The sequence below is a fragment of the Spea bombifrons genome, chromosome 1 (genome assembly GCF_027358695.1).
Source record: "Spea bombifrons isolate aSpeBom1 chromosome 1, aSpeBom1.2.pri, whole genome shotgun sequence".
Lineage (NCBI taxonomy): Eukaryota > Metazoa > Chordata > Amphibia > Anura > Pelobatidae > Spea > Spea bombifrons.
In genome coordinates this window covers 83,052,907-83,066,027 of record NC_071087.1, presented here as the reverse complement: position 1 = coordinate 83,066,027, position 13,121 = coordinate 83,052,907, and the positions used below count along the sequence as shown (strand labels likewise).

Sequence of the window (13,121 nt, the reverse complement as noted above, 5' to 3'; positions counted from 1 at the left end):
CTTGCACACAGGATTTAGGCAGCCTCAGTTTCTTCTTTCTTCTTTCATGTAATACCTAGATAATTGCATGATGGATAAGCATCTGCTTGCACTTCGGATACCAGTGAGGAGACCATTAGTTTGACCAAATCCCCTTGCAAGCAATCTCCACCATGCTTCACTGCTGCCTGCAAACACTCATCCTTCTACCACTCTCCAGCCCTTTCGGAAAACAAACTGCTTTAGGCTAACGCCAAATTTTAAAAAATTAGTTTCATCAGTGCAAAGCACCTGCTGCCAATTTTCTGTTCTCCAGTTCCTATGCATGAACATTTGAGTTGCTTGTCCTTTTTTTCCATGTCAGAGATGAGGCTTTTTAGCCGCAAGTCTTCCATGAAGACCACTTTTTACAAGGTTTCTCCGGACAGTAGATGTGTGTGTATCAGGGTCCCACTGTTTTCTGCCAAAGCTGAGCTGGACATCTTCAGATTGCTAAGAGAAGTGAGCACGATGTGCTCATCTGCTGCTTTCTTTCCTTTGCCGACCACTGCATCTTTGGTCCTCAAAATTTCTATGTGCTCTTCAAAAGAACTTAGAACAGGATATCTCGAAACTCCTGTCTGCCTTGAAATTGCATTAAATTTATAACTACCTTGGGTCTTGTTGCTTTGCTCGTGCTTGCCATGGTGTATGACTTTGTACAACTGTCTTCAGCAACCTCACTTTGTTAGTAAGTTTGGCTGTTCCTCGCCCAGTTTTATTCCTCTTAGAGAGCTGTTTCTGTTTCAGTTAAGTTTGGCATAATTGTTTAATGATACATCTAACTATATGCCTAAATGCCTGACTTTGTGCAAGTGTACCTTGAAGAGTTGATGCTTTTTTGGTGGTCACACCAAATATTGGTTTAATATTTCTTCTGTTCACTCACTTATTGACTCCTTACCAATCCTTACCAAGTATAGGTATACTTTTACATGTGATGCTTTTACCATGTCATGGGACCTTAGTAACCCTTTAACACATCACCACCTATAAGACACATTGATTCATGGTGGAACCTGGCCCTTAACCACTTTGGTCCTTTTTGGGAGTAACAAAGGTTCATTAACCCTTTGGTAGTACATACACTGTTACTTAATGTTATTAAACCTGAGACTAATATTACAGTTTGATCCTTGAATCACTTTTTATGCTTGTTGTCATTTGCCAGAAAATGATTGTTATGAAGGGTATTACTAATCATGCTGATGGATGGACAACAAACTGGAATCAGCATTAGCTTGCCTGGGAACTTCCCTGGAGTTCTCTCTCTTCTGTGGGAGTGGCTTCATGAAGGGGTGGGACTAGTAGCATGAAGGGGCAGGGCTAAACCAGACAGCCCATAGTGGGTGGGGGTAAAGGACAAGGAGAAGGAAGAAACTGACTTTGAGACTTGGGGAAGTAGAGCTTCACCTGGAGAATCTGAGTAAAACCCTGGTAAGTTTCCAAGTATGATCTTTAGTCGTATACACTCAGCAAAGTCAGATACACTTATGCCAATGTATTAGCGTAATAATAATGTAATATGGGCATGTCGAAAACATGAATTCACAAAGGTGCAAGTTTTCCGAAGCACTTAGGCTGAGACAAGCAAGTAAGGATATAAGATATGCCAATTTGATTGCTTACCTATGGTTGCATGGGGTCTTTCAATTGCATTTGCCTACAGTATTATATACACACACTGATAATAAATCATCCAGCCCATGCACTTCCAATGAACCGAAGTCTCTGACACATTGATGTATTTGTCTTTTTGTGTTAACACAACCTAAATAAAATGGAAGTGTTGTTTTAATTGTGGTATATTTGAAATTAATCAGCAATGTGTTATAGGGCCAACCTGCTATGCAGTTAAGTTCTTTATATTATTTTCTGAAATCCACATACATTTTGTTTACTTTTGTTTCTATAAAGGATCTATGGCATTGCCATCCATAATGGCTACCAGACCAGATGTTTACAACCAAGCTGCCCAGCTCTCCATTTAATCTCCTTGTATATCACTTGGAATGTAATGTAGGATAATTTATAGTCTATGTGCGACAATATGTACAGATGCAGAGGGGAAATAGTTAACTCCAATGATATTAGCTGTTGACTAAAGCAAGCACTGAAATACTGAGCATTCCCAAAAAGTGGGATGTCCCTGACAACTTCTGGACTCATCTTTCACTATAGAAATTAAAAAAAAAAGGTTCCCCCAGAGTTAGGATAGTCAAAGAGGTGCAGCAGCAGAAGTAGTAGTAAGGCACTGGGCCTGGGCAGGTAGACAGATGACTGCATCCCCGTGGAGCAGGAATGAATTACCCCAATATTATATATATTGCTTGGTTTTGTCACAAATATTTATCAATTAAGAACAATAAATGATATGATGGAAAAATAATGAAAAGTTAACTTGTCCACAAATTAGGGGTTTGGCTAGTAGCATAAATGGGCAATTGTCTTAATCAATTAAACGCTACTCAGGAACAGGGGAAAAATGTCTGCTGCATCCCTATTCTATTGAATATACAATAAATGGACACCTCGTAATTATTGAGTTGAGGTAACTTAGGCAGACCCGTTGCTAACATAAAATCAAGCATACAGGCATGCTATCTCCATACACAATTATTGGCAGTAGAATGGGTCATATTGAAAGCTCATGACGGCCCTGACACGTCAATTGTCGTTAACCCTTCGTTTTCAGGTGACGTGCCAGGACCGTCATGACTTTAAACTGGTGCAGAAAGTGATCTAGGTTCGCTTTCTGCACCACGGTGTTGTTGTAATGCCTTCACGTCGAGGGGCTGTGTCTGGCCCCTCCCCGGGGCGTCAATGTCCGCCATACACTGTATGGCGGCGGACACCCGTTTTAAAAGCGTTTAGGAGGCGATCAACAATAACCTCCTAAACTTCAATGGACTCTGGAGAACTCTGGCTCCACTTGCAGGTTGAATACAGGTACTTCATTCAACCATGCAAGTCAATGGAGCCCAGCTTTCTTATCACAGTGTGATTAATAAAATAAATAAAAATAATAAGAATAATAAGAAGAAAATAGTTTTTAAAAAACTTGTAAAATGTAAAAATTATTTCCCACTGATGTCATCATCAGGGAAAACTTCAAGTTCCAAAACAATTTAGAAAAAAAATTGAAAAGGCAAAAAAAAAATAAAAAATACCGTATTGGCTCGATTATAGGCCGCACCCGAGTATAGGCCGAACCCTAAAAGAAGGTGCTTTTTTAAAGAAAAATTGTAATTTAAAGTGTAATAGATATGCTGCCAGTCTGCCCCCCCCGAGAAATGCTGCCACTCTGTGTGTGTGTCCCCGAGATATGCTGCCACTCTGTGTTTCCCCCGAGATATGCTGCCACTCTGTCCCCCCCCCGAGATATGCTGCCACTCTGTGTCGGCCCCAGGGGCGGGCTGGGCCGGGGGGCAGGGGGGCAATTGCCCCCCAGGCCGCCCTAAATCCGGGCCGGTGGGCCGGACGGAAGACCGGCAGACGAGCATTCAATGCGGCTGTGGCCGCAAAGTTAAAAACTAAGCCACGAGCAGGATTGAATGCGGCCGTCATGCGTACCTGGCGGGGGGGGGGCGGTCCGCCCCGGCTGCCGCTCATCTGAGGGGTGCCACCATGCCGGCACGCCTTCAGAAACGATGCACGCAGCAACTGTGGCTGTGCGCCGGGACTTGATGTCAAATCCCGGCGCACAACACTGAAGCCACGCCCACCGTCTTCCGTGCTCAGTGCACAGGACGGGAAGAAGAAGAAGAGGAGGAAAAGTGAGAGTGAAAGAAGAAAAGGTAGGAGAGAGTGGATTAGTAAGTGTGTGAGAGTGATGGGTGTTATGCTGAATGTAAGTGTGTGAGAGTGATGGGTGTTATGCTGAATGTAAGTGTGTGAGAGTGATGGGTGTTATGCTGAATGTTTGTGAATGAGGGTTTCAGATAGCATGGATGCGTAAGTGTTGGGGGATAGCTTGGCATAGGGAGTCCGTAATCACATTCCTTTCATGCCCAGATTCCAGCATGTAGTGGCTGCCTAGGCATGATAGGAGTGTGATTGCTGTTATAAATTATTTTTTGGTCCAACTTCGGTGTGTTAACACTTTTATTGGACAGAATAATTCAATGACAGTATTAATATATATATCTATATATCTATCTATATATATATATATATATAATTGCAAACAGCAATCACACTCCTATCATGCTAAGTCAGCCAGCACATGCTAGAACCTGGGCATGATAGGATTGTGATTGTTGTTATATATATGTGTGTATATATATATATATATGTGTGTATATATATATATATATGTGTGTATATATATATATATATATATATATGTTAATATTGTTGTTGATTTTTTTGTCTAATTTTGGTGTTACTTTTAATAAAGTATTTTAAAGTTTTTTTTTTGTTTTTGTGAATGCTGAATTTTTAGTTTCAGTCCAGAATTTTCATTTCAGTGCATCCCTACTATATACTATGCCAGTCACTAAAGTGGTAAGCCTACACCACATCAATGTTTGGCTTAGTATATAGTGATAGGGGTTGTCGGTGTCTGGCTCAATGTATAGGCACACATTGACGGTGGTGCTGCGTAATCCCTAAGTATATAATGATAACAATTATGCTGTACCCCTGTCAATGTTTGCCTAACCATAGAAACTATGCAGTTTTAAAGTGTGTGTGTGTGGGGGGGGTGCCACATACAGGGTCTGCCACAGGTGCCAAATACTCTAGGTACGCCCCTGCATCATGCGGCTGTCAGACCCAACGACCGTGCCTCAGCTCCTCTTCCCACGTCTTAAAAGTGGTGGGATGAAGAGCTGAGGCATGCGGTGCGTGCACGCCGGCCACTTTAATTTCATTAGGCGCTGGTGGAGTGACTGCCGCACGACGGCCACTTTCAATGTCGCTCGCAGCCGCTTTGATGGTGCAATGGGCCAGTTGACTAGACTTGCCCCCCAGGCCTTAGGCTGCCAGCCCTCCCCTGGTCGGCCCCCTCGAGATATGCTGCCACTCTGTGTCTCCCCTCTAGATATGCTGCCACTCTGTGTCTCCCCCGAGATATGCTGCTACTCTGTGTCATCCCCCCGAGATATGCTGCCACTCTGTGTCCTCCCCGATATGTGCCCCCCTCCCCTAGACTTACCAGTGCAGACTCCCGGAGTCCCGTGTGTCTTGCGGGGGTCATCTATTCTACGCAGAACGGTATACAACTTCCGGTGCAGCTGCACACAAGCCAAGTATCACTATGCGGAATGACAAGCGCTGGCTGGAGTGGTGTAAAAAAACACTGCCACTGAAGAATCATGAGTCACCATCTGAAAATCTGATGGATGAATCTGGGTTTGGCAAATTCCAGGAAAAATGCCTACCAGAATGCATAGTGCCTATTGTAGAGTTTGGTGGAAGAGTGATAATGGTCTGGGGCTTTTCAGGGTTTGGACTAGGCCCCTTAATTTCAATGAAAGGTAATGCTACTTCATACAAAGACATTCCATACAATTGTATGCTTCACACTTTGTGGCACCAGTTTGAGGAAGGCCTTTTCCTTGTTCAGAATGCCTGTGCACAAATCAAGGTCCATAAAGACTTAGTTTGACATGCTTGGTGTGGAGAAACTTCAGTGACCTGCAGAAAGCCCTGACCATAACCTCACTGGATATCATTGGGATGGATTGGAATTTCAGTTGTGATTCAGGCTTTCTTATCAAACAACAGTGTCTGGCCTCACGAATGCTCTTAATTCTTACAGACATACTCCAGAATTTTGTGAAAAATCTTCTCAGAAGAGTGAGGGCAGTTATAGCTTTAAATAGTGGGACAATGCTATATTAATGGCCACAGTTTTGAAATGTAATGTCCAACAAGCTCATATAGATTCGATGGTCAGTTGTCCACATACTGTTGGTGATATAGCGTATATTTTAACCCTAAGGCCAGAACCTTTTCAGATTACATACTATTAGAAACAAAGTGAAAAATATACCCATTCAGAAAATAATCAAATTGGCGACTTGAACTTTAATTTATTATTTTTTGTTTTATTTATTTTTTTTAAATGCAAGCTACTCTTGCTCATAAAAAAAAACAACAGGTTAGTTAAATAGTTCATAGACCACTTTGGTGGTCTCCCTTTTGGATTTACTATGGTGTGGGATTAACAACATGGCTATTTCCTAGAAAATCAGGGTGCAAAACGTTGCGCACACACACACACACACACACACACACATATATATATATATATATATATATATATATATATATATATATATATATATATATATATATATATATATATGATTTAACACCCAACCCAATACAGATTGTGATGATCAAATATAAATGTAGCACATGTAGCACAAGATACAGGAAAGAAACAAATTATTACAACTATCAAAGAAAAATCAAACAGAGATGACCATACAATGATAAAAATGTATGCATTTATTCTGCAAATTCTGCATGTGCAGAAATATAATTACAACCAACAATTAATTAATAATTACTACTAATATTTAAGCGCTCTCAGAGGAGTGGGGGAAGGTGTTTAAGGCATCCTCACAGCCATCCACTACCATGTCCTTTTAATGTCTCAGAATTACATTCAACCAAGATTCAATTTGTGCATAGAAATAACAAATCAAGGTCACAGTGAACAATTCAGTGGTAACCCAAATATTTTTTTGTGTTTCCTTTTCTAACAAAAAGTAGTCATCTTAAGACTGTGGCAGTCTGGGAATAGGGAGAGCAGTTCAATGTGTCTTCACTTGCAGCCACAATCATCCACTACCATGTCCTTATAGTGTCTCAGCACCACATTGTCATTGTTGTCATAATACAGCATGGAGATGGGGGACAGCTTTGTGGGGCCGCAGCAAGGTAGAGGGGTGAGTTCTGGGTCTAAGCCATGCACGAGTGACTGTATCACAGCATGGTTGGTGCCTTTGAGCATCTCTGTCAGTGGATATGGACATTCCCCATGGCAATAGTTGGCCATGTAACCTTTGGGGGCGATGATCCAGTTGTGCCATCCCACATCCTTGAAACTGATGTAAAGTCTCCTCTTTTGGCACAGGTTGTTAGGGGTCGGTAATGAAGGTGGAATGCTCCTCTTGGGTCGAGTGGTTTTACAACTGGAAGGGTCAAGGGAGACAGTGAGCAGAGAAGTATGGATGAAAGGGTGGATTTGCTCACACTGGGCGGAGGAGCCATTGGCTATCACATCAGTAGATATCTCCAGAATCAGGCCCATGTTTTTTTCAGGGTTGGTCCAATCCTCAGTCACTTTGGTTAGGTTGAAGTACAAAGATTGATTAAGGAGATGAAAGGATTGGTTCACAAGAAGTTTCCTGTTTTTTGGGTTCTCTCTCATATCATTCAAAGATATGTGCATGGTCTGGTACAGACGTAGCTGGAACTCTTGCCCGTGAGACACATTATGCCTGAACTGGATTTCTAGCTGTGCCAGGGTTATCTGCTCCTTTTTCTCTATTGCCATGAGGTCAAAGAAGAGATGTTTCTTAAGGCACAATGATCCCTGCTGCTTTTGAGCGGATATGAAAGGTCCTGGAATCAAGAAAGATTTGACATTTAGCTTATATGACTTTTGTAAGCTTCAATGACACTCTCATAGTTAGAACAATGAGACAATAGTGAAATCTGAAATAAAGCTTTAGAGCACAACTTTTATAGACCATGTGAAAGATAAATAAAGATAAACGCACCATGTAATTTACTCACCTTGGTTTCTATAAGACCTAACAATATTTCCCGGCACATTGAAGCCGTCTATCCAACATGGATTGTCTTCCTTTATTCCTTTCTCAAAAATGTCCAGCAGTGATTGCGGCACCGGTGGTGGGTTCACAGGGTTTGGTCTTCTGTTCAATCCTAGGGCCCGGAGGAGCATTCTTTCTTGGAAAGGCATCTCAGAGGCTTCAACCAGTAAAAGTGTGCAAAGGAGTACGGCCAGTGAAAGGACTGATCCATCCATGGTCACTATTCTGGCTGTTCTGCTCTAAATGTGGCCCATTTCTACTCTACAAGCAGGCAATTCTGTCAAAACCGTCACATTTTGGGGTCAGGAAGGAGTTGTTTGAAAATCCTAACACTCCTCCCGCCTTTGATATTTTAAGTTACATTAACACCTGCAATGCAAAAAAGGCTCTATTAATTTAAATCAGTATGTGTACATTATATTTTTTGAATTTAAAGAATTTAAATGGAGTGCTTGCTATAGCTTGTATGGTCAGGTTTACTAAACAAGTCGTTGCTTTTTGAGCTTTATTAATTTATTTTTGTAAAACTTGAAATTATAACTAACAAAACAGCAATCATATTGGATCTACTGGAAACGGTGAAAGTGGATTGTGGTGGCTTATGCAAGAACATTGCCATTTTACATTTTATCCCGATATATATATATATATATATATATATATATATAATTAATTTGTGTAGGATGTATCTAAATATCAGTGAGGAGCAAACAGCTTTCCTACAGACTGTAATCCAGATTTTAATTGTTAGTGTTATCTCAAGCTATGGCAATTATAGTATGGTGAAAATTCTTTTTGTGTTTTTTACCACTTCTATGAAAGTTGATTTGATATTCTCAAATTATAAATAAAATTACCCAAGGTTTTACAACCCTGAGCGCAGAGGATTTACCTAAAAAAACATGAACAGTCTACCGATGAGGATTTATCTACCAGGTGTGTTATGACATTTCAGTCGTGTATTGTGATTCAACATGGCTGATATATTTAGCTTGTAATTGTAGGAGTTGCTCACAAAATAGAAAACATTACCACAAATCAATAGTATACCATACAGAAAAATGTTTTATTAAATAATGTCCAGAAGCAGGACAAGTGAAAGACTCCCAAAGGTCACCCTTGACAAGGGCTACCCACCAAAACATCGGGGATCTCATTTACGCTGCCACGACCAACCTTATGTATGTAAGTGCACCCCTTACGAAAAAATTACTGCAGTTTTTCTGAAGTAATACTGCAGTTTTTTGGACATGAAAAAACTGCAATACTGCACTTTTACTGCAGTATTACTGCACATTTACTGCAGTTTTACTGCATTTGTACTTCACTGTACTGCAGTTTTACTGCAGGTATTTTTGTACGGAAGTACAAATGCAATAAAGCTGCATTAAATTGAAGTACAACTGTAGGTTTGCAATATAAAAAAAAGTGCAGTAAATGTGCAGTAATACTGCAGTACAGTGAAGTACAAATGCAGTAAAACTGCAGTAAATGTGCAGTGATACTGCAGTAAAAGTGCAGTATTGCAGTTTTTTCATGTCCAAAAAACTGCAGTATTACTTCAGAAAAACTGCAGTAATTTTTTGTAAGGGAGTGGTAGGTTTTTTTTTTTACCATTACCACAATGCCTATTTCACTTGTTTAAATAAATTAGTGATAGCTTTTGGTAAAGAATTGTTTCCAGATGAAGAATATAAAGTTTCCAAGACAGAGGAGAAATACAATATGCTAGAAGAACACCTGAGGAAGGAATCTCTGTGGTCTTGAAAGTTTATGTGACCCTACAATCTGTTGTGCAGTAAGGTAGTCACTTTCCTTATAATATCTTCTCTGGAACCAATACAGCAATGGTCATTTTTGTTTCATGTAATAAATGACAACAAATTTGTAATGCATGTAGTAAATGACCGAATATGAGAATTTTTTATCTATAAAGTAATGTAATCTCATAGCAGATATCTTTTTTCCCCTTTGAATACAACATTCAGGTTTCTGCATAAAAATACCTGGGACAAGTAAACCAAGATAAGAGGGGGATAGCTAGATAGATTGATCCTTAATTGATGGGATTATCTTGTTCCTATATACAAATACGTGATATTTAGCACTTTGCCAGGACCCATTTCATGGGAGGTGTGAAACAGCAACATAAATCCCTATGATCTTTGGGCGTAGGAACACTAAAGGCATGGGGTATTCCATGAGGTGTCAATAATACGTCATCTCATTCACAGGTATTAACTGATTTGGGGTATTTATGCTGCTTGTTACTATTTCTGTGAAACTTACACTTCAGATGAGAATAAAAAGAGAAACACGTTATTCCATTCATTTTATATGTTGTTGTTATTAGGGTCACACCAAGCTGTTTTCACTTTCTGCCCTTTCACCTAGACTTCTAAATGAAACACTTTCAGAAATAAGTGCAGCGTTAGATCATTCGAAGTGCTGCTGCACGCCCTAACACCTTATAATATAATCGTGTGTTCATATAAAAGTTTGCCTAATTCAAAATGTTCATCGAGGACCCTTGTGACATGACATAAAAGCAGCCACTAATAGATCATTGTCATAGAAACTAAAGAAGCTTCTCAAAACCTCCTATGTAATGTTTTTTTTATGTGATTAAGTTATTTAAGTTAAAATCTTTAAGTGATTTAACAAACCAGTCCCTAATGCGTGTCATTTTATATATGTTTCCCTTTTTCCGGTAGCAAGGATGTGGCTATCACAAAGTCAGCTATTCTTATATTACCTAGTACTGCTTGTGACACTAAAAGGAAACCCTCACTGGGCAGCAGACTTACAACATAGCACTAGCATTGCAAGGTGGCTGCTGGAGAGTGGGTGGCCATGCCGGGCATGCTTACTTGCCCCTTTTCCAATCCCGTGTACAGTCCTACCACCAGTCTGGTTTCACTTGTATAGAAGGAAATCCATTATCAAAAAAAACAAAAAATCTATTGGAAATCACAGTATAACACACAACAACAAATGCATGGCATAGTCATAAAGCTATCCCCAATCTAAAACCAAGTCCAAGTCAGGATTAAGGCCTGAGTGTTTACATTAGGAAAATAGGCAGACTAGATGGGCTACATGTTTTCTTTTTATCTTCAGTAAAATTGTATGTTTCGTTGTTACTGTACATATATGTGTGTGTGTGAATCATGACATGGGCATGCACAGTGGTGAGTTTTTATCTGCAAAGTGCAACTTTTGTTATTCTCTATTCTTGGTCACACTACATGTAACATCAGGGATGGAGAGAGGGAGATAGTTTTCTGTATTTCCGTACTTAAAAATGTCCACAAGGTGTCAGGAGAATACTCATCCAAGGCCACAATCATATTTTGACTTTTTTGGTTAAAACTTTGCTAAACGTTTAATCTGAGTGCAGTATATTTTAAGCCTAGGCTCAATTAGGAAATGCAAAGCCACCCTTTCAAGTACAACCTTGTCATAGACAGAAGTGAGCCTTACATTTTGAAGTTTGAATTTATGTGTCGGGTGGAGGGGCTGCATGACAGACGTAAGGAGAAAGGATAACCTCCACGTGCCTTAGTAACAGCTGGCACTAGACAAATTTGGCCCCTACTGATTGATAAGGGTCTATCAGAATAAGATGAAGTATTGATGTTGTCAGTAGGGCATTTTGATTAGGAGTGTCACCTTGAAATGTAATATAATGTGGCTCTTCGGGTGGGCACCTTGTTGGGTTAGTTGGTTGGTTGGTTTAATGCAGTGGGGTGGTAAAAGAGGGGTTTTTTTAAAGGCTGTTGGACAAAAATAAGGCCATCTTTATTGGTTATGTTTTGTGGCTGGTAGGGTGCAGAAGGTTGCTGCCTGAGGTATGGTTGCACTCATAGTGTACAAGTCTAGTGGATGGAAATGCAAAACGTTCCATGGTTCTATGCCGAGAGGGTGCGGTTGGTTTGACTGTTGTGCTTTTGGCCGCTGGTAGTCTTTACAGGTGGAAGAGACGTCCATACCAGCCCATATGGTTTTATACCGTTTTATGTGGTTAATATATGGTTTATAAGTGGTTATATGTTTTCAAGTATGTTATGGTTATTGAAAAAAATATCATAAGTTATCATCTATGTTTGTTCCATTTGCATTATTTGTTATTATGTTATTTATGTGTCATAGTTAGGAAACGTTTACTTAAGGGCCACAATTATGCAGCTGAATCAAGTATATTGATTTGAGAACAGAAAATGTGTGTGTATTCTATTTGGTCATGGGTGGGGCTGTATTTGACTGTATCTATATCATGGTGGAAGACAAATATTAGTTAGCCATTAACCCCTTCAATCCCAGGGGTTTTTGGTACCTCAAGTCCCGGAGCAATTTTGCCATTTTTGCGCTATGTCTGTTCAGTGATTATTCTCAGCTAGAGCTTTTTTTTTTTTTTAGATGATAGTTAGATGATTAGCTGAAAATTTAGAATGAGAAATTTAGTAAAAACTATCAAAAATTATAAAAAAAACCACCTATTTTTTTAAATAGATTTTCGCTCTGAATCCTCACAAAATTAGGTAACGTGATGGAAAATCCCCTCCAAGTTTATCATCTCAGGTGTCCTGGGATACCTAATTTATTCAGAATTTCCATACTTTCCCAGCACTTATAGGGAACATACTATAAGGTGCACATTATTATTTTTATGCTTATGGCTTACCGGGTTTGGGGCTGTGAACGGAGGCAGGAGGGTTATACTGGGTAGATGTTGTGTTAGGGATGTAAGGTTTTTTATTTATTTTTTATTATTACATTTTTTATATATATTTTTTTATTTTTTGTATTTTTAGATATTTTAACATCAGCGGGACCGCCCACCAACGTCAGCGGGACCGCCCACAGACGTCAGCGGGACCGCCAGTGTGCAGTCCTGTCCGCGTCCCGCAAGGGAAGGCTCCGGGTAGCCGGAGCCCAGAAGTTCCCAGGTATGCCCATATGCTATTGGGACATCTTTGAAGCTGATCTTTTCATGACAGGATTTTTGGGAAGATACAGCGCCAATTTTAGGACTTGCTCCTTAAAAAAATGTTTAATGTTATTTTTTATAATTTTTTGGCACATATTTTCTTTGATGGTGACATCAATGGGCTCTTTTTATTTTTAAATGTTGTTACATTTTTATTTATTTTTTAAAATTATTTTTAAAATTCCCAATTTTTTTATATTTTTAAATTTCATTTCACTGGTCACATACTGATTAGTGAGCTGGGCTCCATTGACCTGCATGGTTGACTGCAGTACCTTAAAGTTAGAGGCAGCATGTCTTTATCAGGTGGCACTTTGAAA

At 39.8% G+C, this 13,121-nt stretch overlaps 1 protein-coding gene across 1 annotated transcript; it reads right to left on the bottom strand.

Moving 5' to 3' along the window:
- Window positions 1-6,796: 6,796 nt before the first annotated feature.
- Window positions 6,797-8,026, bottom strand: LOC128500080 (derriere protein-like). The gene is made up of 2 exons (XM_053469142.1): window positions 7,774-8,026; window positions 6,797-7,599 (listed from the first exon to the last, which is right to left on the bottom strand). Exons 1-2 carry the CDS (start codon window positions 8,024-8,026, stop codon window positions 6,797-6,799), a joined length of 1,056 nt encoding a protein of 351 aa, XP_053325117.1.
- Window positions 8,027-13,121: the final 5,095 nt, after the last annotated feature.